At 52.5% G+C, this 27,693-nt stretch overlaps 1 protein-coding gene across 27 annotated transcripts in view; it reads right to left on the bottom strand.

Annotated features, from left to right (window-relative positions):
* Positions 1-27,693, bottom strand: part of Lrrfip1 (LRR binding FLII interacting protein 1) — a 125,114-nt gene that overhangs the window by 64,210 nt on the left and 33,211 nt on the right. For 3 of the 27 annotated variants that reach the window (XM_077791214.1, XM_077791219.1, XM_026395990.2), the window contains exon 1: positions 6,722-7,016. The exons of 21 other annotated variants lie outside the window; for them this stretch is intronic. In XM_077791214.1, coding sequence (XP_077647340.1) covers positions 6,722-6,787 — 66 coding nt within the window. In that variant the 5' untranslated portion in view covers positions 6,788-7,016. Of the gene's footprint in view, positions 1-6,721; positions 7,017-27,693 lie in introns of those variants that run through there. 3 more of the 27 variants (XM_026395995.1, XM_026396001.1, XM_026395997.1) reach the window with 2 other exon arrangements.

Raw genomic sequence — 27,693 nt, 5'->3', positions numbered from 1 at the left:
TGGGTGACAGGCAGGAAAGTACAGGTACAGGCTGGCACCTCCATTAGGGTGGCCGGCTGCAGCCCACTGCTCCACAGACCACCACCTGGGTGTCCCTCGGCTGCCACCGGCATTTCATTTTTCACTATCAAAAAGAAAAGCTGGTCTTCCCCAAAACCCTCCAGTGAGTTCCCCAGTAACCGAGGGGCCTAGTCTTTATGGCCATGGCTGTGAGTAGGGGACACACTGGGGTGCCCACTCGCAGGGCACTGGAAATGTTGGGGGAGTCACGCACTGGGGTGGGGGCAGGATCACCAATTATCTGCTTCCAGACAGACCTGCGCTGGCAAGAGCTCTCTGGCTGGCTACTCGGGCAGACAGAAAAACCACTGGGTCATTTTGGATCTACACACTGATTCCATAAAAACTCAAAATAGTCATACAGTTTGAATGTACACGACGACTCAGCAGACGCAAGCAGCCTGGAAAGTGAGAGAAGACCCCATCCGGCTTTCTCAGAGCTCTCCCAGGAGGCGGCGGCCAGCTCAGAGTGCCAGAGTACCAGCAGCCATGGGAAGCATGGTGCCCCACGCCAGCCAGCCACCAGGATGTAAGGCACGGTCGGTGCGAGCCTCTGACTACTGCCTTCATGTGTCTGGACACCTGCATTTTTATATCAAATGCAAATGGCAACAAACTAGTTTCCTTAATTTCTTTTTGATATTATAACTAAAATCTCATATTGACTTGAAATTGCATGTGCTGGTTGATTTGATCATTTCAATTCAGATCAGAAATGAGGATCTCGAGATACTCATCATGAAAAATGGGTGCTGGGTGGACAGGCCTGAGAACTGCAGCTGAACACGTGGGCCTCCCTCACACTGCCGGCTGACCTGGGGCCACACCTGTTGGACCACCTCCAGGACTCAGAGCTCGGGTCTGGTATGGGAGCTACAGGATCAACAAGATCAAGAGCACCTGAACATAAAATTAAAGGCTAAAGTTTAACTTCATTATTTATGGAACTTATTTTTAAAAACTGTTCCTATCAATACGAGCTTTTATGTATTAAAATTATCAAGACATTTTATAATAAATCAGTGGTCTTCAGTGAAGCTACTGCCTTGTCAGGATGCTCAGGGCTGAGCCCACAGGCCTGGGGGGCTGCACGCCGTCTTCTGTGCTTGGGGGACCCAGAAGAGGAGTCCAAGAAGCGCCTGGGACCAAGTGCCTCCCTAGGCGGGGGCTGCCCATTCTCAGGAGCCTCCACCAATGGAGTCTTTCCAGAGGGAGGCTGGAGGCTCAGCTGACAGTTTGGGCTCTACACAGGCCAGTGATGGGAACTTGGGTGAGTTATTTTCTGAACATTGGCCCCCATTGCAGAAGGGGCAGGGGGAATTGGCTCTGCAGTCTCCAAGGGCTCCCTTCCCTGACACTGCACCTTTAGACCAGAGGTGAACGATGGGTACCCTGAGATTGCCACGACTTCTCCCTGTTCTGCTACTGGAAATTCTATGATTTTGCTTTTCAAAACAATAAACTTTAAAGCTCTTCACATATTGAAATAACAAACACATGAATCAGGACAAAATGATGATGTCACTTTATTGGGTGTGAATGTACGTACTTCAAACTGCCCGACACAAAGGGACTTAGCAGCCCGCCCCCCACTGCCGCTGAGGAACGCAGGCTGTTCCAGTACCTTCCATGCAGAGAGTCCCTGCTCCTCTAGGGTCAACATTCTCAACTCCTTCAACAGCCTCCACGTGATGGAAACACAAACAAGGGCAGCCGTGACTGACAGGTGAGGGCAGCCTGGCCTCCCCAGGTACTTCCTCTCCAGATGCAGGTTCCCTCCAGCCAGCACGCCCTCACCTGTCTGCTCCAGGGTCCCAAACCCCGGCCTATAACTGGGCTGAAGACTCCAGCAGCCCCAGGGGTTCTTCCCTTGGGCACTGAACAACTCACTACTGACCACCTTTCCTATCACATTCCCGGGAAAGCTCTGAAAGAAACAGAAGCCATCGTCTCTGCCCTCTAAGAACCTGTCTCCTGGGGCAGGGTGGGAGCGAGCTACCCAATCCACAGAAGAGGCTGAGACGGCAGCAGTTCATCTGGGCGTGCTGACTTACCATTATGACGTCAGTATAACGCGGAAAAGAAAACAGAAGTTTCGGCCGCCCTTTCATTTCTACTGTTCTTTTCCTTATTTAGAAAAATAAAAGTTCACTGAACGTTCCCTTGTCTGCAAACCACCAGGTACAGCAGAGTCTGGCTCAATGGAGATGTCTTAAATGCATTCAGGAGCAGGACTTGCGTTCAAGACACCGCCTTGGCAAAAGGAAATCCTACTGCCTAATACTGGGGTGATGAGACCCCAGAGCCAACAAGAGAAGCTGCACATTTGCCCCTGCAGATGTGGCCGGAAGCATGCACACAGCGGTGGCAGCTGTCAGCACGGTCCCAAGCCAGCAGCCTGGGTCTGAACGAGCTCCACTGCCTACCAGCTGTGGGGACTTGGAAAGTCCCCTCACCTTCCTGAGCCTCAGTTTCCTCTTTCTCTGTAAAAGGGAGATAACAAAACCATCAATTCCCAGGAGGTCTGGCTCCTAGCTTCTTCCTAAGCCCCATGGTCTGACTCAGCAGGGGCTCCTGAGGGAGTGGGGAGTGGGTAAGTGCCCAGGGGCAGGCATGGGCAGCTGGGGGAAGCCGTGGGGAACTGGAGGAGGAAGGTGGGTCTTCCCGCTCCACACGCGGCACCCAGCCCTGATTCTCCCCTCCTGGGAAAGCTACCCCTGCACTGGCCACGGACAGAAGAGGAGCAAGGGGATCAGAGATGAGGTGCTTGAGTAATCTTCACCATACAATCATGCACGAAAAGTGGGTAACGATAAAAGCAGCTCCTCATTCAGGATAAATTACTTCTCTACGAGGAAGTAGTTAGATTTAGGTACCAGGGAAAACCAACCTGGTTGTCAGGTTCCAGTGTCAAGGAGAAACCACATGAAACCCCACCTCTCCACAGGGGCCTCGGGACCTGTGTGTGTGTGTGTGTGTGTCTGTGTGTGTGTGTGTGTGTGTGTGTGTGTCTGGGGGGTCTGTGCTGGGGGGTTTGTTTTTGGTTTGGGTTTATTGTTTTGGAATTTGGCTTAGGGTGGGGAACTGAAATAGTGGTATGCAATCATATAGTAATTCTGAATTATTAAATCTTAAATACATTAAAAATCATGCTTTGTTTAACTTGGGAGAGAGAAGCTAACTTATTTCATTTTCTCTAAATATTCTGAATAATTAAAGTTCTAGGTAGTAAACCCATTCCATGAAAATGAGCTTATTTAAAAAATAAGCTGAAATTTGGGTGGCCTCCAATAAAAACGGTAAGGTAAGGTAGTGAAAACCCTTCTTCTCTGACCCCACGTCTAGCATGCAGTGAGACGAAGCAGGCCTCTGGACTGGGTGCAGCTCCGTGATGTGAACGTGGTGGCCCCCGGGGCCAGCTCCACGATTAATCTTTTAAATGTGAACAGATAGAAACACTGGCATATGAGTAACCAGGCATAAACAATTCCTTTGCTGAGTCACAGAGCCTGATTTTTCAGGGATAAGAAATTCCTCTTGACCGTGGCCTTTGGAGGAGCAGACATGTCACACTGATGTCTCACAACTCTGATGGGAATCAGCAGGAACCTCGCTCTCATCAGGTAACACTCCAATCAGCTTCTCTGAAGAAGTTTTGCAACTATAAATAACCCAATTTCCTGTGCTCAGCCTAAGTGGCGGTTGAGACTGCAGGGTTTTTAAAATTTTGCTAAGGCTTCCGCTATGTGATATTAGTTCAGGCTGAACAGAAACTAGCTCTTAAAGAAAAAGGGAAATTTAGTCTCCATCTTTGCCCCAGGAAGACACTCTTACTACTACTAGAAAATATCCACCCCGCTGTTTATGTAGTTTAACTGCTTGGGGAAATAACAGTTAAAACAAACCGTGGGGTCTCAGTGCTGAGTGGCAGAAGGCCAGCAGCCTTTCCGGGTGCCACACCCTATATCCATCAGTCCCCCGCCACACACACACACAGACTGTCCAAGACCTGGGGGTCTGGTCCCGGTCCTGTAGTGAGAGGAACTGGGTAGACTAGGTGTCCACACTCTATCCAGATGGTCCCTCCTCAGTACTGGACTGTCCTGGCAAATGCCAAGAGCTCACAACATGTGGAAAGAGACCAGAGGTGACACAACCTTACAAACAAGCAGAAGTTACGAAAGTGAAGCCAGTTTCCACACAGTCTCAGCGGGTCCTCTCCTGCAGCCCCAGGGCAGCAAGGACTTCTGCGGAAGCCCAGACTGCCTGCCTCTGCCGGTGAGGTGGGGCGTGCTACACCTACCCAGCGGTCCCTGTCACACCTAGGTGGCCCTAGCTCCTCCTTCCACTGGAGAACTGTTTCCAGTTCCCAGGAGCCAGAGACAGAGAATGCAGAAAACAAACGGCACAAGGCAGTCTGACAGGCTCACTGCTAGTCTCCAACTGCACACCCGACTGTGGCCTAGGGCAGCCCTGGGTGACGCCCCTTATGCCATCTCCTTCGGCCACTTCCTTACAACCAGACTACTGACCTCATAAACAGGGACCATGTTTTATTTTGTCCTCTGTGTCCCTTTTTAATAGTATTTTTTTTTTGCCATTATTTACTTAACAAACAAAACCAAAAGAAAAACAAAATAAAACAAAAAACACCTTCCACAGGAGGTTCGCTGTTTCTTACTGGAAATCACCAGGGCCACTAGGTCCCAGAATCTGGCAGTCTGGGTTTTTAAAGGATACCGGGACACCTACAGCATACATTCTGTAACAGTCTAGACAAGCAGCCCTTAATCAATACACGAACAAGGCTGCAGAGAAATGTATGGACATTCACACTGGAGAGATTTAAAAACAAAAAAAGGACTAAAAATAGCTTCCCCTGGGTTAGGGCAGGCCTCACTGCCAAATGAATTCTACCATAGACTCTCTCTCTCTCTCTCTCTCTCTCTCTCACACACACACACACACACACACACACACACTTCTTTCCATTTTCTGAGGTTACTCAATTCCGGGTTGGGGGTGGGGGATGGTGGGCCTGGTACCGATGAGCACCCACTGAATGGGACCCAGCTCCAGGCTTCCCTGCAGGTCCAGCAGCGTCTGGCCCAGGCCCCCTGGGGCTCCCTGTGTTCGGCAGACTCCCACCCAGTGTCTAGGAGTGCGTGCGGCAGGTGGGTTCACTGGACACTCCTCCAGCACTCCCTGCTCTCCTCACACCCTGTCCCACGTTCACTCTTCCTTCTCCAAGACTGGAACAGTTGGCTCTTGGTGCAAGGATCATGCCCAGGGTTAACGTCCACCCAGTCTTGCCTTCTATGGTCTGCCTGGGTTGTTTCTCTGAACACCAGCAGCTCAGGGCATTGCTGTCCCTCCTTCTTTCAAGTCTCTTCCCTGATGGGGATTCCAGGGTCTCCCTGCAGGTTCCCAGGGCCCTAGAAACTCATTAGGAACCTGGTTCCTGGGTTGAAGTGGAAGAACCAGATCCAATAGTCTGGCCTACTGCCTAAACTTTAATCAAGCTCATAGAAGCACTTTAAATGGACACTTAAAAATCCAAAACACAAAAACCATAAGCACACGTGACAGTCCTCAGCAAGAACTTAATTTTTGAGTGTGCCTTCATCAGAATCTGTGCCTGTACCTCTCCAGCACTTCCTGGTAAGTAGTGGTCTTCCAAGGAGAGCAGCAGTCTACTTCATCCGGAATCTCCATGAACACCTACTGGATGACTAATTCCTACCTGGGAAAGAGCGGCTGTGGTGGGCTCACATTTTTATCAAGGTTCCACAAAAACCCGATGAAGTGGAAATCTAGGGTCTCTCTGTAGTAATAACTCCATGGAGTATTTCTTTTCCAAAGTATTTTCCCACTCCTTTGCTTTTAAATATTTCTATTCACAATCAACCATAAGCTGCACAAAAATGGGTGATCACAAATTTTCCCCACCTTGCACCTTGCCCAATTTTAAGGCCCAATGACCCTGACATCCTCTAGGGAGTGTGGTGTTGGGTAAGGGATTGCCACGTGGAGGATCCTGCCCAGACCTGGAAGACCCCGAAGACCCCAGGAGACCAGCTTAGATGGGCTTGGGGCCTGGGAACCTCTAAGGAGGTGGTCCTAGGTCAGGAGCCCGGGAAATGCTCCACACCATTCCAGCCACTAGTGGTGTCCGCCCATGGTTGAGCGCGGCAGCCGGGAACACCAGCTCCCAGGTGTGGCATTTTGTGAAATACCAAGGTGGCAGCTCTGTGGAACTCTAGACCCGCGCGGTCCTCAGACCTCGGCTGGGTCCTAGCCAGAGCCAACCCGAGTGGGAAGAACCTGTCAACAGGCATCACCACCCGCAGAGACCACGTTCCTTTTCGTCCTTGGAAGGGGCGCCAGCAGTCAGAGGTGCTTTCCAGCGAGTAACCGGCGGCACGGGACACTCGGCCAACTTACTGGTGGTCAGGGAGCAAAGCCTGCTCTTTCCGGGCATCCGTGCCGGGACACGCGAGGAGGATCCCGGCCTGGCGGAGCCCACTCCGCCCCTCCCTGGGCACCGACGGCTGCGGCGGAGAGCGCGGGCTGCCCTTGACCTTCGAGCAGTCAAGCGCCAACCCGACGGGGACCGCTCGCAGTCCGGAAACAAAGCCTGGGAAACGCGCCTTCCTCTTACCAGTCTTTGAGCTTCTGGACTCAGACAGTCTATTTCCTTGTTCTGCGACCCCGCAGGGCTGGCCATGATGCCGGAGTGCGGAGCGGACCCAACTTCCCACCCCAGGAGGACTCTCCGCGACCGGCTCCGGTGTTCGCTGGGGGCGAGCTCTCAACGCTGCCGCATCCCCGGCGCTGCGGTCCGCGCCGGCCGGGAACTCGCCGCAGAACCGCGGGCGCCTGGCCGCCGGACGAGCCCCGGAGCCCACACGCGCGGCTCAGCGGATCCCCAGCTCGGGCGCGGCCCGCGGGGCGGGGCGCAGGTGGCCGCAGGCCTCCGGGGGCGGAGAGAGCGCGTAGAGAGGGGCCCCGGGCCGCCTGCACCCCGCCCCCGGGGTCCCGCCCGGCCCCTCGCCCCGCCCCCGGGGCCCGTCCCGCCCCGCGCGCCCCGCCCGCCCTGCCCGAGGCTCTGCTCTCGCCGGCCTCCCGCCCAGTGCGCGCCCCGCCCGCGCTCCAGCTGCGCCGCCATCAATCACCACCCAGTCCCCCCGGCTCACACCCGAAAGGCGGTGCGGAGAGAGACCCAGTGGGCCTCGCCCGACGCCCCGCCCTGGCCGCCCGCTGGTCCTGGCTGAGTCAGCGGGGCCAGCCCAGGAAAGCGGGTGTCTGGGGGAGGACGGGCGCGGGGCGGGGCCGTCCGGGGCGGGGCTGCAGGGGGCGGGGCTGCAGGGGCGGGGCGAAGTTGAACTCCCGGTCGCGCCAGCTCTGCCCGAGTTCCGCAGCACCTGCCCGCGCGGTACCCTGCTAGAGCGTCGCCGCCAGGAGGGTTGGTTTCAGGGGTCGGCCGAGGGGCAAGAACGAGCAACGGGAGTGCGAGACGTCCGGCGGACTCGGTGGCCCAGGGCCCGGGCTTTGCGCGGTCCAGGCTTCGGTGGGGAAGACCGTGCCAGGCTCCGCCCGGCGTCGTACGTAGAAGGGCTGCCCCTCGCACCGTGACCCGACTTCCAGAATGTGCCCCCCTGAGCCGGCGGCCCTCCTACTCTAAAAAGGTTCTGCAGGCAAAGCGAGGTGATGGTCCCGAACTGGACAGAAACGACCACGGCAAGGAAGAGGCGCGGATTTCAATTAGGAAGTCAGCCGTCCCGGCCACGCTCGAGGCCTGAGCGCCTGAAATGTCCCCGCGCCCTCTACGCCTGTTCTGCGGGGCCCTCTCCAGATCAAGTCCTAGGGACACGTTTTCTCAGACCCTTCTCAGAAAGGTCGTGTCGCGGCTCGGAGCGGGAGACTCAGCAGAATCACCTGGCCTGCTTCTCTGCCCAGGCGGCTCCAGAAAGAGGGAGGAGAGACCAGATTCACTTTTAAGCTTTTAAAAGCCCCAGTTTTCTCCCCCAGACCCAACTCTTGTTAACAAGTTAGCGCATACCTGTGTGCACTCGCCTTCCGATGTGGACCCGCGCACCTGCTTGAGGGAAGGGGCTCAGAAGGAGTGGGCAGCAGGGCCGGTGGGTTTTCTGGGGTACAGCATAAGGAAACGGAAGCCTGAGTAAAGGCTAGAAGTCGCTGTGGGAGAAACTCCACAGGTTTAAAGTCAAAGGTGAACAGAATGCCAAGCTTGGTGGATAACATCTCAGGCTCCTAGAAACGACTCTCTAAGGGGATGAAATGCCTAGCTTTTAGTAGCTGGCTTCTCAGTGTAACATTGTTTTGAAAAGCTGACATGGTCAGGTGCAGGCACGTGCCTGAAATCCAAGCTACTCAGGAGGCTTAGGCAGGAGGATGGCAAACCTGGGCAACTTAGTAAGGGCTGGGGATGCATCTCCGTGGTAGACCGCTCCTGTGTTTAATGCCCAGTTCCCCAACAAAAACAATAACAGTGTTGTTGTAACAATTCTGGATTCTACCACCCTCACTGAATTGGAGAAGATGATTTTAAGCTACATAAGCAACAGTGGGATTTATGGAATTTATCATAGGGAATGATTATAATTTTCCTAGTAACAACTTCACAGATGAGAATGGCAGCCAATTAGTAGTGTTCCGAGACTAAAGTTTGAATATTTTAATACAGACGGATTTTACCTGGAACCCTGTGACCTATCTCCCAGAACAGGACATTGGGACAGTCTTCTTTGCTCTGTTTTCCCCAAATGAATGCCTGAAGACGCCTGTATTTGGCCCGGGGAGCATTCTCCCAATCTCAAGGCAGACAGTCACTTGCTAGCCATCAGCTTCCGAAAACCACAGGACTGGGTGGGCAGGGGGGCTTTAGAGCTGAACCACCTGGCCTGTGTCTCAGCTCTGCTGGTCACTGTGGGATCTTGAACAAGTTACTTAGCTAGGGTCTCAAGGGGTCGCAGTAAAAGGCACCATCGATAATGACATGCCCCATAAAGCAGAGGACCCGAGGGTGAGCCCAGTGTCCAGGAAGTCCCATAAAAATCACACCAACACCCACCTTACTGCATTATCAGTCCCCTAGCAGGCACCCCCACTCAAGACACCCAGCCTCCTCCACAGCAAGAAGGAAGCGGGTTAAAAGGCTGAGAACTGGGGTGAGCCAGCCAGAGAGACTGGGGACAACAGAAGGAAGAGAATAAAGTATCCTCCACAAAAACTGGGGAGGGTCAAGGAGGTGGACGATGCTAGGACACTGCCAGGAAGTAAGAAGCAGATCACTACAGCAGAACAGGGACAAGTGCACAGAGATGTCAGAGCCACTGGGCAGCAGCACAGTAACACACTTCTGGATGGAGGATGCCCCTTTGTGCTGGGGGTCAGCCCAGGCTACGGCACGGTGGCCGACCTCTGTGCCGTGCCTAGTTCTAGGGGAAATGTGAGAGTCTCTGCGGATGCTTGCTACATCTCCTGGTGATGGTATTTAGGTCCCAGGGGCCCAGGAATAAAGTGTAGTGGATCCACATTTGCCTCCATTAATCTTGATACAAATTAATGACCTCTCCTTCAACCCCGCTCTTACGAAAATTGGATGGGGGTGGTTGGGTCACTGGAACCTGCAAACCTGGAGTGGGGAAAGCCTGCTAGGAAGCCAGGGTAGGGGGTATGGACTGGAAATGTGGAGGTCTACAGAGTTTTCACCCCAATACTCACAGCTCGAAAGGTGGCTTGGAGAGTAATGTAATGCTGAGAGCCATAGCCAAGTAGGAATGACGCATGGCAATTTCCTTGTCGGCCTACCCCATGTTGCTTAGAGGGAGGACTCTTCATTGTGGAAATGAGCTTGCCTTGGACCCAGGTCATTTGCAGTGACATTGCATGAATGTTTGAGAGTTTTGGTTTGAAAGGTGACCCTGCTCAGGGATTAGGGCCGCTCCAGGTTTAGGGTGGATCCTGCTGGATTAGAGTGGCCCTGGGTTTAGGGTGGATCCTGCTGGGAATGGGGCGTATCCTGCTGCCTCAGGCACCCGCTCCTTGAGTTCCCGTTGAGTTCTCGCGGGATTCAGAGGGTATTTGGTACGCAGAGCCCAGTGGAGGGTGTGTATTTTCCCAGAACATGTGTGTAGAGTGCAGGTGAGAGTTCGGGAATAAAGAGTTGCTGTTGGAATCTACAAGGCGTTGTGGTGGCTCGGTTATTTTGTGCCCAGACAGACTGCGGCAATGTAAAATCCTCCACCCTGAGGAAGACACAACTAAACCCACCTAAGGGTATGAAAAAGACAAGAAGCCCAGGTTTCTACCCTCCGGCCGGTTGGCAGAAGAAACCCCAGGGCACCTTTGACAACCTGAGGGGCACAAGGGGCCCCTGTCCATCTGGACTATGGCACCAGAAAAAGTGTTTATATAAAGAGTTGTGAGGTCCATGGTGCAGAGGCCGGCTTTCTCCTTCCTTGGTAAGGGCAGTCAGTGGACGGCCACTTCTAACAAGCCGACTGGATTTCTGGCCCCTTCCTAACCGCCAGCTACTCACTGACCTGTAAAAAACACAGATTTGACCTACTGCACTAATTAAGTCCAGGGTCTCTGTTGAGAGGGCACATTAGGTTTGGGAGAGTCTAACTGTCTACTGTGCTTGTGACTCTTCCTTGCCATATGCTCTCAGTGGACGTTACGCATCTGAATTTTCAAAAGCGGTTCTCAGATGCACAAGATCATATGCAGGAACTTCACTGTACAGGGAGGATTCCGGAGAAAAGGACCAAAGGTAATAGCATGGTCTGAATTTGGGGAACATCAGAATCACAGCTTACTGGCGGAAACCAGAGGACGGAGCCAACTTGGGGCCATGCATGAACTTGGTTTACTTGGTCTCCTTGGTAACCGCCTGTCGCTGGGAGCAATAGCTTTGCCTTCCGCTGTGGCTTGGTGCTATGCGCAGGGCTGGAGACAGATCTTTACAGGAAGACAGCACAAAGCAGAAGGCGGACAGCCAGGGAGAGTGGCTCTCAGCCTCCCCACTAGGTCAGGAAGCCAACCAAGATCACTTTTCTAGATCACAGCCCTAACATCTGCTTTCCACAAACATGAATCACCGGCCACATTGATGACTACAGAATAAACATCTCTAAATGACTTGTACACACAATGGATTGACATTTATGTTACTTTGTTTGGATTCTTTTCATGATAATTATCTAAAAATGTTTCACATTATAAATGTGGTTCACGAAATAGTTGCTCAGGATTTGCACAACACCTGTCAGCTTACCAAGTACTGTGTACCCATGCGGAGGCTCACAAGAGTATCAATTTGTCCATGGGCCTTTTGGAAGAGTGAAACCAGGTTTTTGACCCAGGTTGCACTGAAAGCCCTTGAGCAGGCACAGTCATGGAAGGCACCTGCCTGCTGCCTGACACAGGTGCTCCCAGACACCCAGGGTCCTCAGGGGGAGCAGGCATCATCAGGTGGGCTCAGGAAATGCCCTTGGCTCTCCCTGGGCCTAGCCCAGCAATCCCACCTCCGACCCAGGGCCATTGGCAAGATAGTGCACACACCCAGGTCGGGGCCAGGAGCCAGATCTCCCAGGGATACTGGTGGGAGCGGGTAGTGGCATTGGTAGGGGAATCAAATGGGGGAGTCAGCCCCTACATGCTATCTGTAAAGAAAGTGGCATCCCACAGTCAGCTCAGGCCCAGAGCGAGCCTGACGCGCAGGCCAGCATCCTGACTGCCTGATCCTGTGGATAGGAACACAGGAAGCCAGAGAGCTGGAGGCAATGGTGAGCGGCTCTCCAGCAGCCACTGGGTTGGGCTTCACACAGTGGTGTCTCCTCTCGGCTGCCCTGACCCAGGGGCTAACAACCTCCTTCCCTGTCCCCACTGGCCTGTGACGGGCTCTTCTGGAAGGGGACTCTTCAGGAATGTTTGGAACACAAATGGGTGGCCACAGCATAAATGCTGGGTAGTAGGTAGGGAGACAGAGGGGAGTTCTGTTAGTAATAACACAGGACTTTGTTAGGTTACCACGAACTCTCACTGATTTGTAGCAATTAGGAATAGACCCACTCTTTTAATAATATGTCTTTAGGGTTTTTTCCCATAACTACCTCACACCCAGAATTTGCTACTTTTTTAAAAAATTCTTTTTGACTCTCTGAGTTGGATTTTTGGCTGAACTGAATTTGAAGCCTCAGTGGAGGTGTCTACTAGGCATCTTGGCACAAAAGCACTAACCATTGAAGGAGATGATGAAAACTGCCCGCAGGCATAAAGAGGAAAAGAGGCTGGGGTGAGGAGTCCGGGGACTCCCACGTTCAATGGATGATTCAATGGATAAGGAACAAGCCACGGCAGAGAAGGGTAGTGAGAGAGACAGAAATAGAGGCGTCTCTTGGAAGCCGCGGAGCAATGAGGACAAGGTGAGAAGGCCTTTAATCGGCAAGTAGAAGAACAGTGATGACTGCTTTCTGTTGCAGAAATTCTGGGAGAAAGGCTGGACCAGGGGGAGGTCTGAGAGGGAGAGATCGTCATTTGACTCCTGGGGGTTATTAAGGAGGGAAGGCACTTAAGCCTGTCTGGAGGCTGAAAGGAGAATGAGAAAAGATGGGGTGGGGTGCCGGGATATGGCCCCAGAGCAGCCAGTTAAGGGATGGGAGGGGCCAGTGGGACCACCAGGCACTGCACCAAGTACTGACTCAGGGACTGACCTGCCTCAATGGGCGTGAGAGGACCCGAGTGGCCAGGAGTGGCAGGCCAGAAGCAGGATCAGGGATGGTGCAGGGTGGGGTTGAGGGAGGAGGAGAAGCAGGGCCACAGTCAGCAGGGTCCATCACAGAGCTGGACCTGGCCAGCCAGGATCATGCTCTCATTGGTAAATGGACACAGAGGCCTTCCAGGAGTTCCTCCAAGCCTGATTGTGTTACCTCAGGTGAAATCATCTCCCAAAGCGTCCAGGAGTAAGTCCATAGCAATCCCCAATGTGTCTGCTTTCCTGATCCACCTTCAGAATTGGTGATCGTTAGGACCAGGCCAGAGTGGTCACAGAAACATCCCCTGTTCATAGCAACTGAGGAAGAGGCCGCGAACCCCTCCAACAAGTATCCCCCAGGAGATCAATGCTGCTTGTCATGAACAAGGTGCTTTGTAAACACCTTCTGATTGTTTTCTAAAAATGTTGAAAACAAGACCAACAAAATCCATCAGGTATTGCTCTGTCAAATAGGAGCAAACTGAAAAGCCTGCCAAAATCACCTCAGATGTAAAAAAAAGCATCTATCTATGTACACGCACAGAGTAATCCACTTAAGGTGCTTTTGATCAGAATAGATAGCAGTATGGGAAAGCAGGCTTTACTCCCAACCATGATATTCACTAGTGAGCAGAAGACCCCCACGACAAACAATAGATCAAATACTTCAATATACACTAGAATGGAAATGGGAATTTCAAAATAAATGAGAGGAAGATAGTTAGATAGATAGATAGATAGATAGATAGATAGATAGATAGATAGATGGATGGATGGATACCAATCTATTTGGCATTGTCTCAGTAATCCTGCTTATGAGTTTAACATTCTAGAAAAGACAGGATGTTCCTAACAATCAGAGCCATGGAATAAATGTTCTACTAGCTGAAAAAATCCAAAAGCTGACCAGGCTATAAATGTGATTGACAAACATCATCCTCAGAAAGGAAGTGTGGGGGTCATAAACAACACCCATCACAAGCAGGGAGGTTCAAGGGTGCTTAGGATGGATTCAAAGGTTCACAGTCCAGGTACTGCTGCCAAAGACCGTGGCTTGCAGATTACCTAAATTAGGAACTGTCCAAACTGACAGGAATAGTGAGAACCTTCCAGGCTAAGGCATAGAAACTCCCTAAGCAGCATCCTTCAAATAAACTTGCCAAGAAAAGGAATTTCCCTAAAGAAAAACAAAGACTGAACACACTTCAGCAGGCTGCTGAAGTCCATGCCCAGGCTGGAACTCCTGTGGCTCCCCTCTGCACTCCAGCCCCTGATGATGGTGCAAACTCAAGTCTCAACCGCTAGACTACAGAAAAGTGCCAGCTCAGGAGCAGCTCCGATCTTGCCTATTCACCTGCACCATCGTCTTTAGAGAAGATTGTACGGATAGCACAAGAGCCTCACCTCTGGGAAAGGAGGATTGTAGATGAACTTCACGGGGAGTCTAAGGACCAGCAGCTCACAGCAGTCTGGAGAGACATGTTTGGCACAAGAGTGGAAATTCTGGAATAACTGGAGATCAAATAGCTACTCCTGGCGCGTCACCTTTACACCCCGTTCCTCGTGGGGCAGCGCCTGTTCGTAATGGAAGGGCGTGGCCTGAACTGCCACAGGATTTCCAAATGGAGGTTTTCTTCTGACCACTGGTTTAATTTTAGTTACTCGCATTATACAGAAGTCCCCCCCTCTCCAGGGGCAGCGCCCTGTTGAACGTGGTATTAGGCTTCAGGGGGAGCTCCAGTAAAGAGAGAGCAGGGTCCCTCACCCTGGCCCTGCTGGCATTGGGGGTCAGATGTTTCTTTGCTGTGGGAGGCTGTGGGGCGCGTGATGGGCTGTCCAGCAGTGTTCTGGCCTCCACCCACTAAGCACCAGCCTGTGTTCCACCCCAGCAACAGCCCAGACATTGCCCAATGGCTTCCTGATGTAGGAGACATGGCCCGCACCCAGATGAGCCATACCCCAGTAGACCTGCCGAAAACATGTACAATAATGGTTGGGATGGAGATGGTAAAGGCATCTCCTAGCAGGGCTGGAGGTCAGGAACAAGGAAGTTGGCTTCAGGAACACTGAGAGTGGGAGGGGCGGGGGTCAGAGATGTCACCCAGTCCTCCTTGTGGGCCGGAAGAACAGAGGGCTGAGGAGATCAGAGGATTTGGTTTTGCTTTGCAGCACCTCTGAGAAGGCCTGATGGGAGAGCAGAGGTTGCCAGGGAGCATGCACCTCTGCACCCCATGACCCTTGTACCCCACGACCCTTGCACCCCATGACCCCTGCATCCCCCGACCCCTGCATCCCCCGACCCCTGCACAGAACACCAGGGATTTGTGGGGAAGATGTCAAACTCCAACGCAGACAGTCAGGTTTGAATTCCTGCTCTGCCACTTACTAGTTTATAGTTTCTAGCGAATCCCACCACCCTTCCAGCTTCCTGCCTAAATCTGGGACAGGTACTGCCACCAGGCTTGACTGGCCCGAGGTCAGCACAGTAGTGGGAGTGGGCCTGGTCCACACCAGGGCCACAGGGAGAAGTGGCAGCTCGTGTCATCTGGGACTTTACAGTACATAGATGATTTCCTACAAGGCAAGGGATGCGGATTATAATGTACATATAGGTTCCAGGCGTCGTGGGTGGAGGCCAGGATCCCTTGGTCAGCATGGGTGGAGGCTGGGGTCCCTTGGTCAGTGTGGACTAGGTTTAAGGCCTCCATCTGCATGGCCGAGCACTTAGGGAGCTTCTGCCCTGCCAGGCAGCTGCCACCCTCCAGCCCACAGTGTCGAAGTTGCTCGTCCTTGTTCCCAAAGCCAAGCTCTGGTGCTCTGGGTTTTGAACAAGTCCTTAGGAATGCGACCATGTAAAACATGTTTACATAGAGACCAGGGAAGGAAGTCAGAGTAACAAAGGGCTGCTCTCTTCCTCTGGAACCTGGATTGTGCAGCCTTATGGAATTCCTTTAGATATTGTTAGCATGTGTGCTTTTTTCTTAATCCTCGGGTTAAGGAGTTTGAACTTTGTCTGGGACGCAGTCAGTAAAGGACCTACCAAAGGTGTCTGTGTAGGGGAGAGAAGAACCTGGAACGCACAGCTGCAAAACAGTTGGAAATCACCCTCGTTACTCTTTTTCAAAAAGTTCTTGGCTGGGCTCACAACTTACTCTTCTTTTCTTTTCTTTTTTGGTGGTGCTGGGGATCGAACCCAAGGCCTTGCCCACACGGGCACACACTCTGCCACTGAGCTACACACACCCCGGCCCTCACCATTTATTCTTCTGCATTAACTTCTGAATCTATTTGTTAAACTTTAAAATCAACCCAAACCATCCCCCTAAACTGGATTTTATTTCATGACATTATCTTTATAAATCATCTGGGGACAGATTAACATCTTTTCAACACTGAGTCTTCTCACTCGGGAACAAGGTGTTTCTTGTCCACTTCTCAGTTCCGTGTGTCCCATGGCAAACTACAGTAGTTTTTCTCATTGCTCCTGCATATTCCTTTATTTCTGTATGCTACTTTGCATGGGATCTTATCTTCTCTCCATTATTAAAAAAAAAAAAAAAAAGCTTTGGTAGGACATTGGAGTGTTCTGGAGCTTGTTTATTTTATGACAAACTCTCTTCCTGAACTCTCAGTTCTAGGCTGACATTTGTGATTCTAAGCGTCCATGATCTATGAACAGTTACAAATGCCATTTGCCCCCTTGGTCAGACCTGCTTTCTTTCCTGGGTCTGAACATCGGAACTCCCACCATCATTACAGCTTTACAGTCACCCTGATCACAGCGGGAAATAATGAGGACACGGCTGCTTTGTGAACTAGTGCTCACGCCATAATAATACAGGACAGGGGTGGAGTCTTGTTAGGATTTAAATAGCATTTAAAATGGCCTACCAGGTAAACAGAATAGTGCAGTGAGGCACTGAAAAGAAACAAATTACAAGTCTCCCAACAACACACCTCGCCTGAAGGCTAGAATCTAATTTTGACCAGTAAAAGATAACCAGGCAACCATGGGGAGAAGACTCGACTTAGGTCAGTGGAAAGTTTTTATTGTTGTCAGTGTTAGAATTCAGCTGTGTTCTGCAGAGACGGCTCCACCGGAGCACAGACCCAGGCCCGCTGCCCTCGGGGGAGCGCTCACCTTTGGGCAAGTTGTGTGGCCTGCCTCTGTCCCTCGGTTTCCTCACCTGCAAGAGGGGAGTGATAATGGCACCTGGTTCACAGGGCTTGTCAGGACTAAATGAGCTGTTGATCATAATCACGATTTTGATAAACATAATGCTAACTGGAAGCGAGGTGAGTGCCTGGTCTACACAGGACAAGCTACCAATCAGTTCAGGCAGCAGTCCTCTGAAGGGGATGTGGGAGTTGACACTTGTCACAGTTGACACTTGTCACAGACAAACCTGCTCTCTCTTCCTGCCACACCCCAGCGCACTGCCATCTAGGCCTTCCCTCTGGGGCTCCGAACCCCTAGCCTGCCACGTGCCCCGGTGTCGGGAATTCCACAAGCTGGTGAAACACACAGATCCTCTTAACTGGAATTCCAACTCTTGAGGTTCCAGTGGGGACAATCCTATTACTTTTCTGGAATAAGAGGCCTGGACTTTGTCAGGGTTGTTTTCAATAAGACCTGGGGTACTTCCCTGTTAAGAGTCGTACTTTAGGTCACTGGTTGAACTTCACAACCCAGATGAGGAGGGATGACTGTGTCTCCAAAGAATGGGGTTGGCAAGAGGATCTGGCGAACTTCTCCCCGAGGGCCCAGAGACCTTCCTACTGTACAGGTTTTAGGAAAGGGAGGACTCACATGCTCACGAGGACACCACCATCTGAGGCAAGATGTGGCAGGATTCTGCTCCTCTGAGGTCCCTGTGCTGGGGCTGGAACCCAGGGCCTCACGTGCTCAGCACGGGCGGCACCACTGCTGCCAGGCCCCGTCCAGGTCTCTGGAGCAGACCCAGTCCCCGAGACAGAAGTCAGAATGGTGGCTGCCAGGGCCTGGAGAGGAGGGGTGGGAGCCAGTATTTGTGGGGACAGAGTTTCAGTTGTGCCAGATGAAGATATTGTGGAGGTGGATGGTGGTGATGCTGACGGCTGATGTGTGCTCCGTCAGGAGGCTAAATATCTTGTTATTATGTGAGTTCCAGCAGGCTCCAGATGAGCCTGGGCCCAGACCAGGTTAGGAAATCTGTGTGGAGAGAAACCTCTGAGAGTGCAAAAGATTTTAAAACCAGCTTCCTGCCACAAGCCATGGCCATATGAAATTCACAGAAAGCCATCACCAGGAAAATAATTAGGTCTGGCAAGACGGCAGCTTGTTGACAATTGCTCATTTAATTTAAAAAGGAGGAAAGGCGGGCAGACACCATAGTAGGCATAGACACTTAAAACATTTACCCTGGTCTTTTATTGGAAAAGCAAAGCATGGCTGGAAAAATTTATGACCATCAAGTTTATACAGACAGAAATAGAACTGGCTGCCAGGGGCCAGGGGCAGGGGAGGGTGGGAAGTTAGTGTTCATGAGGACAGAGTTTCTGTTTGGGAAGATAGAAGTTCTGGAGATGGAGGTGGTACGGTAGCAGAGCCATGTACTTAATGCCACTGAGTAAAAATATCAGGAGGGTCAATTTTATGTTAAGTATATTTTACCACAATAAAAACTCGGTAGGAAGTCTCACATATAGGAACACGGCCAACTCAGCTTGCTACTTTGTGACATCCTATCCCACTACACCAGCGGTGCTCACCAGCAGCAAGAGACTGCAAAACGCTGATGGGGAGTCGCAGTGTCTTCTGCGCAGAATAAACTCCACCATAAAAGTGAGGCGGTGGTCTACGTCGTGATGAGGATTGGACATTCTTTCCCTTCCATCTTCTGATGTTTCCACGAGTGTGTACTACTTTTAATTTTAAAAGAGGGAGGCCACAAAGTTCATTTCCCTCTTTATACGAAGAGAAAGGAGGGAAGAGTGGAAAGCAAGGTGTCCTGGAGGCTTTGGACACTGCAGCGGCCAGGCTGGACGCCACGCTTGGTTCTCCCCTGGTGGGTGGGTGCGTGCGGGACCCCGCGGGCCGGCTGGGGAGCCCACGCCGGTGATCCCAGCAGCTGGGAGGCTGAGGCAGGAGGATTGCGAGTTCAGAGCCAGCCTCAGCCATGGTGAGGCCCTGAACAACTCGGGGAGACCCTGTCTCTACATAAAATGCCAGACAGGGCTGGGTGTGGCTCAGTGGTCGGGTCCCCCTGAGCTCAATCCCTGGCACCGCCCCCTCCAAAAAAAAAAACAAACCCCTCCCAACAAGAAACAAACCCCCGGGCTACAAAGGAGCGCTGCCCGCACACGCCATCGGAGGACACTCGCGAAGGCGCAGGGCGCGTCCTCCCCGCCCGTCGGGAGCCCAGCTGAGCCTCCTCGGCGCGGGCGCTGCAGGGGCAGCGGGACTGGGCGCCGAGGCCTGGGCGGAGGGGCCGCGGGGCGAGGGCCGGCCGCGACGCCGGGAGGACGGAGGCGGAACCCGCCGCAGCAGCCGGGGACACCGTCGTCCGGGCGACGCGCGCGGAAACAGGAAGCCGGCGCCGCAGCCCTGGTCCCGCCTCGCACGCGCCCTCTGCCGGGCGCCCCTGGCAGCGCACGGCGGCCGCGCGGAGCTCCGCGCCCCGGGGCCAGGGCAGGGCCGGCGGCGAGCCCGCGCTCCGGAACCTGCGCCTCCTTAGTGAGGCACCCAGCAGCGCAGCAGTGACCAGGCCGTCACGCAATCGTTCCCAGCTGCCTGCAACAGCGGGCGGGACGCGGGAACGTCGTGGCTCCTCGTGCGGACAGGCCGCGCACACTCCTGTTCCTGCCGCAGCTTCCAGCGCGCCTTCCTAACGCACCGCGAGGCTAGGCTCCAGTTTCAGCCTCTCGGCAATCTACCCCAGGCCCTTGGGTGATTCTGGGACGCCACCTTAAGTACAGTTCTGGGTCTGTCAAGGTATCAATGCAGTTCTTTGGTCTTCCTTGATTTTTAAAAAAAATCACATATTGGTTATTAATATGATTTTTTTACATTTTTATTTTTTATTTATTGGTTGCTCAAAACATTACAATGGTCTTGACATATAATATTTCATATATTTGATTCAAGTGGGGTGTGATTTTTTTTTTTATATTTTGAAAGCCAAAATAATAATGCAAATTAATGTCTTTGTGCACAGGTCCTATTTTACTCACACTGATCACCAAACCTGCCGACAGTAAGCAGTGACTTTTGCATTTTATTCATCATAGTGTACCTACTTCTGAATGCCACAAAGGAGGCCAGAACTGAACTGCACCATGTCCTTGCCCACCCGTCTAAGGGCACTTCAGGGTCCCTGGGGTCTGCAGAGCCCTTTCCTGTAATGTCTTGCTCCTTGGGGCTCTAGCGGTCCTATCGCTTTGCCATGACTTAGATGTTAGGCTGCCCCAATCTGTATTCCTAATCCTGACTTCTCTCCGCTTTAGCCCCTGCCCTAAAGTCTCAAAGGCATCTCACGTGCTACATCTCAGGAGTCCACAAGGAGCTCCTGCTGCCCCCGGGCCTTCCTCCTGCGCTTCATTTCCGGTGGCGGTGCTACCAACTGGCATGGCCCCAGAAGGCTTTACCGAAGTCTGTGTCTCCCTCCTGGCTATCAAGGGAGGGACAGGAAGAGTAGCAGCTTACAGGACTGGTTGTGGGGAGAGGCGACACTGGCAGGTGATGTTTGTGAACAGTGCTGGACAGAGCCCAGACACCCACAGGTGCCAGCTGTTGTGCTTCTCCCCAGACAACCTCCTCCTCCTCCTCACTTCCCACTCTGCTTATCACCCAATCAGCTTCCTCCCTTAATATCACTGCAACACATTCCCCAGGCTACTGTCACACATCAGGCCTCTGCTTGTCTTCGTGGAATGAGTAAAACTGTCCCGAACACCACCCCCTACTGCTGCTAATGTAAACTCATTCATTCATTCAATCAACAAATATGGATGAAGGCCAAGCACGGGTCACCCCGCCTGCCAAGTGTGGTTAAAAGCATAAAAACTTCAGAGGGAAACCTGATGGCGAACAGTCCCACACGTCAGCCACTGATGAAACTGAGATTAGCCGTGACTGGGACTGGATATATCCCCAGTGCAGGCAGGAAGCACGGTGCAAGCCTTCTGGGGAGGGGAAGATAGAGCTGGGGCAGGGTGAAGCCTGGAGCCCTGCGCCCCCTTCCTAAGTAAAGCCTCTGAAGGGCATCGCCTGCAGAACGGGTACAGCCCATGTGCACCTAGGCACTGCGGCGATCCCCTGGCTGTGCCAGGCCCTGCCTACCGCCCCCCATCCTGAGTCTACAGACCAGGGACAGGAAGGTCTGCTAAGCCTCCTGGTGACTTCACGCCTTGGGGAGTGAAGCCTCACGTTTACTTTTTACTAAAACAATTTATGAAATCCAGTTGTCTTTGTAATATAAGAAGGCCCAACTCTTAGCTGAAGAACTTAGTTAATAACCCCGACGACCGCGTCTGAGATTTACTTACTAGAGAGGTGGGATAGCTCCTTCACTGTTTCATGTGGCAAACGAACAGCAGAATGTGCTAAGTACCTGTGGACAAGTCTACCCTTAGTCCAAAAGGTGTGAGCGCATCCCCTGATTTGTGCAAGAATTGCATCATGTTCTAGAGAGAACTGGAAAACTGCAACTTCTTAAAGACAGTATTTTGTGGCTTATCTATAGCAATACTCAAAAATCCAAGATGGCTCAAATGGAGACATTATGTTTGGAGCTCAATCTACAGGGGAATATTTTAAAATAGGCTGGGTGTGGTGACACATGCCTGTCATCTCCAGTACTCAGGAGCTGAGGCAGGAGGACTGCAACTTCAAGGCCAGCCTCCACAACTGAGTGAGAACCTGCCTGCTGGAGAAACACACACACACACACACACGCACACACGCACGCACGCACACACACACACACACACACGGTATCCCTAAGGTCCGATTTCAGTATATGATAAATAGAGTCTCTTAGAACAATCAGAAGAAAACCAAATTTAAAACACTGTTCAGTATTTGGGGGGACAAGACAAGTTTTGTATTACAGGAGTATAGAAAATTCCCTACTGTCCATTTTGAATGAATGGTCTAATCAAAATGGAAGCCTGATATTTTTCTTTTATTTAGTCATTTTTTAAAATTTTCAAATATTAAATTCTCATTGAACACAAAGCTCTTAACTCTCCTACACATGAACGACACCCCATCCCTACTTTAAGAGCCCTCTATTGCTACTGCAGAGCTATGTGATGCTACTGAGTGGGTTACGCAGGAGCCACCCTGAACATGCCAGATGCTGTGCCAACCAGCTCCCTGAAATCATCTGAGGACAGTGCCTTCAGAAGGGAGGTGGCTGGCCTCTACCTGTGTGCAGCAAGCCAGGCAGGTTCTGGGAGGGGCATCTTCCATACCCCTGGCTGGGAAGCATCCTAGACCACCAGGACTGGTCATGGGCTGCAGTGAGCCTGAACAAGCAACCTGAAGTCACCTGCCCTCCAGGAGCTCCTACAGCCCACATGCCTCTGAGTAACAGTCAGAATTCACTCCCCAGGTTGGGAGCCATTTGTCCCATCACACCTCTAGAGATTCATGGGTTCTTTGTATGAAAGCTGCAAGATTTGGTCATTTCGTGGACTTCACCCTCTTGTGAATACTGCTTTTCTCTGGTCAGGCAGCTCCTGGGTTAAAAGAGCCCACGTAAGAACTAAGGGGAAGAGGGACTCTCTTTCCACCATGCATCTGCTCGTTTTCGCTAGCAGAGCAAGAAATCGGCCCAGAGGCTGAGCAGCTTCCTGTTCAGAGCATTCTGGAAACCATGAGAAGAGCTGGGGCGGCGGAGGGGCAGGCAGCAGAAAGGCTCTGCGTGGTCCACCTGTCAAGTGGAAGGGCCCGGCGAGGGAGGGCCCAGCCCAGAGTAAACCAGGACTGGATAGACGGGGGGCTAGTGGTGGGTCCCCGGCCAAGGCCAGCTCCTTCTGGAGGGACACAGCCACCCTGAGCCTCGCCACAGCCCTGGCGCCGCCTGCCCTGCACCCTTCCCCTTCCCAAGGGACCCACCCTCCTCCTCCTGGGCCTCGCCTGCCCGGCACTGTTTGCATTTGCTGTTGCTTCAATGCAAAAGGCTCAGATGGCATGACCCGGGTCATTCTCATGGGTCTGCCTCTGACTCACAAGTGGCCGAGACCTGGGAGCCAGCATGAGGGCATCTGGCTGTGCTTCTGGGCTTCCCACGTGTGACGGGCGGACAAGCTGTGCCTGATCTCCGCACAAACGCGCAAAGTGTCTCAGAGCCTGGACGAACAGAGGCCTCGGGCTCTCCGATCTGCTCTTAAGGGGCAGCTCAGAACCATCGACCACCTGTGGGATATGTGTGCATGTCACACGGTCCCTCAGTCCACCTTTGAATGAGGCCATCAGTAGTAACCGCCACGTGCACCTGGAGGGTTGCTACGGGGTCAACAGACTAGCTCTCCCAGGAGGGCTGGCTCTCCTCAGAGATCTCGAGGGTGGAAGGGACCCTGCGAAGGTGAGGCCGGGGCTGCTCACCCAGCTGTTGGCACCATCCTGCCCTTCCAAGCTGGCTGCACTCAGGGGAGACACTCCTTGGGAGGAGGAGGGGGCAAGCCTCTGCTGAGGCTGGCGCCGGCATCATGAAGACACCTGGCAGCCTGCATGTGCGTGTTCCCCACAACAGCCCTATGGACAGGACAACCCTGCTCTCCAACCCCCCCCCAGGAAGCCAAGGCCCAAGAGCTCTGTGGGAGGTCCTCCCAGAGGCGCAGCAGGGCCTCCGCACACGGACCACGTGGCTGCAGGAGTCCGTCAGACCTTCTCTGGGCACATGCCACACCGCACTCTGGTGGGCACTCCCCGAACCATAGTTCACGCCAGCCCCGACAGCACTGGAAAGCCATGTCTCGTCTCCCTGGTGCCACAGTGGAAACAGGCTCGTTGCGGAGCGATGCTCTGGTCGAGAAGGACAGCACAGCTGCTCAGCTCTGTCGGAATCTGTGCCGCCCTGGCCATTTTCTACACCATCCCTGGTTTCCACAGGACAAACACTGTCCCCTCTTTCTTAAGATCACAGATGCAAAGGGCCTCTAAACATGACCTGCTGGGGCCACTCCTCCCGGGCAGGCCGATGTCATTATCCCAGTTTTGACAGGTGACTCATGGCCAGCAGACACACTGAGGCTTCCTGATGCAGAACGACCTCTATTTCAGCAGCACTGCCTTACGCCCCACCCATGGCGTTACAGAGACAGAAATAGCTTCACTTTGTACATTCAGACGTTCTCCTCCCTGACAAATTCAATTGACAAATCATCCTAAGAGTATGCTTTACTTTTTCCTTTTTAAAATCATAACCATCTGCCACCATCTGTCAATTGTCCAAGGACTCAGGAAACCTCCTCCTCCCAGATGGTTTTCATTATGGGACTCGGTGTCTAATGTTAGAATCTGTCCAGAGACTGTCCCTGTCTTCGGGCCTCTGTGAGGTGAGGAACGCATCTCCACACGTGTGGAACCTGCGAGGCCCGCCGGTCAGCAGCTGTCTCCTAGGGAACGGCGTCACGGGTGGGCAGGATGTGCTGTCTGTGTGGGTAGGGGTGACTGAGCAGGGTGGGGCTGCCACTGCTCTGACGTCAGCTTCCAGCTCCTGTTCATTGGCCCGACACACTGCGACATCTCACAAGATACAGCCTGGCAGAAAAATCTATTTTAGGCTATCTGGCACATGGGTAGCCATATTTCTCCAAGGGAACGAGGGAGATGATCAACTCCTAAACTGAGAAATAATATTTGCAACAGCTATGAAAGGGTTAATCAGTGATCTATAAATCAACAAGAAAATAGATACTGACATTCCAAGACATGTTTTGACAATTTGGAAAAGAACTTCAGATAACCATAATGAATCAGCTACCGACTTTCAGCTATGGAATTTGCAAAGGCTTAGAATGAGCACAGTACATGATTCTGACCATGTTGCTGTCAGGTAAGTGGACAGACACCTCCCTTCTACACCGAGGTAGAGACGCTCCTGCCATGAGGCCAGTCCGCGAAACAGACAAACTCGAGGCTCCTGCGGAAACGTGAGGCCAGGGCTGGGCCCAGATGTGTCCAGGTGTCCATCGGCCGGGGTCTGGGTGCAGATGCTCAGAGCTTGGGGAGAAGAGGTGTGGTGTTGTCGCTGGGAGTTTCACAGGGGCCAGGCAGGACCCGGAGGACCCCAGGTGGCAGTGGAGGCCACAGGTGTGGCTGACACTGCACAAAGTATGTGCTGCACAGTGACCAGGGCAAAGCAGTAGGAGCCAAGCCGCAGCACCAGCCTAAGGCGCCCGGAAAGCCGACTGGGGAAACTGCTCAGGCCCTGGGTCAGGCGGGCTGGGTGTCCTGAGGGTGCCAGGGCAACCCTAGTGCGCCAGGTGCAGCAAGCCCAGGATCCTGGGATGACAGCCGCACACCCGCATGGCCACAGGTGGCCAGGGCGTGCCTTGTGCTCTCCTCTGCCCCGACGCCGCTCAAGGCCTCCCCTGCCTCCAGGGAGGGACGGAAACACCTGTGCCCAAGAAGAGGGGCTCCAGGAATAAGACGCCTGTCCGCAGGGGCGGCTGTCAGTGTAGAGCAGACCTGAGCGCGACCAGCTGCACGGCCTGCGGGCCTCCCAGGACTGTCAGTGTGTCCATTTCCAAAGGACGGATGTGCCCACTCGGGGGAAGGGGCCATTCCAGAGCCTTTCATGTGCCAGGCACACAGCCGAGGGCTGCACGCAGATCGGCTCTTTTCATTCTTCACGATCCACGAATCAGAGCCGTCTTCCCAGGCAGCACACGGCGGCACGGCAGGAGGAATACCTGCTCGAGGCCAGTGGCTGCTGGGTGTGGGCAGCGTGGGGCAGTCCCCCAGCACCCGTGCTTGTGGCAGGGCCCTGGGATGCCTCCTGGACTCAGGCAGAGGGATCACTGCAGCAGAACCGAGTTGCCATGGAAACTCCCAAGCATCACTATTTCGAGACGCCCCGGCTTCAAGGTCGCACCTGCAGGACCCCAGCACTGCAGTGTGAGGCTCTTCAGCACAGGGGCAGCTGTGCTGGGGGAGGGGGCCTCTGTGTTCTGCACAGCGACTCAGTGCCCAAGAACCAGACACCCGCCCACAGCCCAGGCCACTTGGCCCCCGGGCGGGTTTGCATATTGATAGAGTTTATAAGGGCATACATTGGTTTTGTTTTTGTAGTACTTTTTGGCAGTTCCATAGCATGAGGTAAGATACTCAGAATAGAACCCCAAATTTAAATATTGTGCTGACAATAAATAAGCCACCAAATTAAGAAATTCTGACTTATTCGTACCTCTGAGAACCAACTCCTTCTTAGGTAGAGTAGACTCCAACCTGGCTGTCTAATTAAAACCTGGGATCCCTATGTTTGTAAATTATGTTGATCATATATGTTTTGTCCAAAATCACAGGCTCATAAATTAAAATTATTTTGATATATGATACAGAAACATCAGAACAATTCATTCCAGTAAGAAAATTAGCATTTCTTTATTTTTTGGAACTAAATTACCACTGTATTTTGTCTTAACATTTGTATGAAATTCTGAGACTTTAATTAACTTTAAAAAGCAAAAGTAAATGGTACACTCCACATTAAGAAATGTTGCTTACTTCACAGTAAAGAGCTTATTTAAATGTTTCATGAATAGATAGACTTGTAAGTATTTTTTAAGAGATGTGAAAAACTCAAAAATTCTTTTGAGTCAGCACAGTGCAGTGGTCTAATGACAAGCCTGAAGTCATTTATTAGCTTCCAAAGAAAATTCTGCACTAGTTTTTTTTTTTTTTAACTAAGACATAATATGGATGGAAATTCTTGGCTGCCATTAAATTCTGCAAAGTAATGGAAAATTAAATTAAGGTGGCACCGAAGTCACTGTGCTTCAGGGTCTAACAAACAGTCACCTCCTTTGAACCCAGCGACTTCACTTCTAGCAACAGGGATGCGCACAGAGAAGACTGCGAGTGGATGCTTCTCCCAACATATTTTTAAAAACTTTTTTAGTTGTAGATGGACACAATATCTTAGGTTTATGTGGTGCTGAGGCTCAAACCCAGTCCTCACATGTGCTACCCAAGTGCTGCACCACTGAGCCCCAGCCCCAGCCCCCCTCCCAGCATTATTACAAGAGAAGCCCAGGGCTTACAGAAAACCATGGCTCATACTGATAGAACACTAAGCAGCCACTGGGCAGAAAAAGTTCATTTAGAATAATAATAAATAGAGATTTGCTCAATATTTAAAATTTAAACAGGAAAGTTCAAAGAAGGCAGCAAAAATGTGCTTCTAGACCAGACCCTGGCCCCTTCAGAAGGAAGTGCTCCCACTCTCTGGGCAGCATTCCTTTCTGGAAAGCCCCCTGCCTCCCTGGAGCGATCCCCTCATCCCCTCGTACACAGCACCACTGGTTTCTTCCCAAAGCGACATTCCAGCATTTGAACACCCGGCCCCACATGCAGCCCCCGTGGACGCTGACAGACCACAGTCCAACAGTCCAATCAGCGGTGGACACAAGAATGGAAGAGCAGCAGCCAGCAAAGGCTGCAGGGAGCCCCGCCCGCAGCAAGGAGCCCTGTGAACAGACCACACGACGGGGACAGTGACCAGCCATGGACCCAAGCCCTGTGACAGGGACCCTGCTCTCCATCCCCAGCCCAGCTGTGACTCTTCCGCAGCCGCTCTGGCCAAGGCAGAGACCTCCTAGGAGGCAAAAGTGACCCTCCCCTCCATACCCTCCTGGCCTCT

Source organism: Urocitellus parryii, chromosome 1 (genome assembly GCF_045843805.1).
Source record: "Urocitellus parryii isolate mUroPar1 chromosome 1, mUroPar1.hap1, whole genome shotgun sequence".
Lineage (NCBI taxonomy): Eukaryota > Metazoa > Chordata > Mammalia > Rodentia > Sciuridae > Urocitellus > Urocitellus parryii.
The sequence above is the reverse complement of the archived record's forward strand: the minus strand, read 5'-3'. Positions and strand labels throughout refer to the sequence as shown.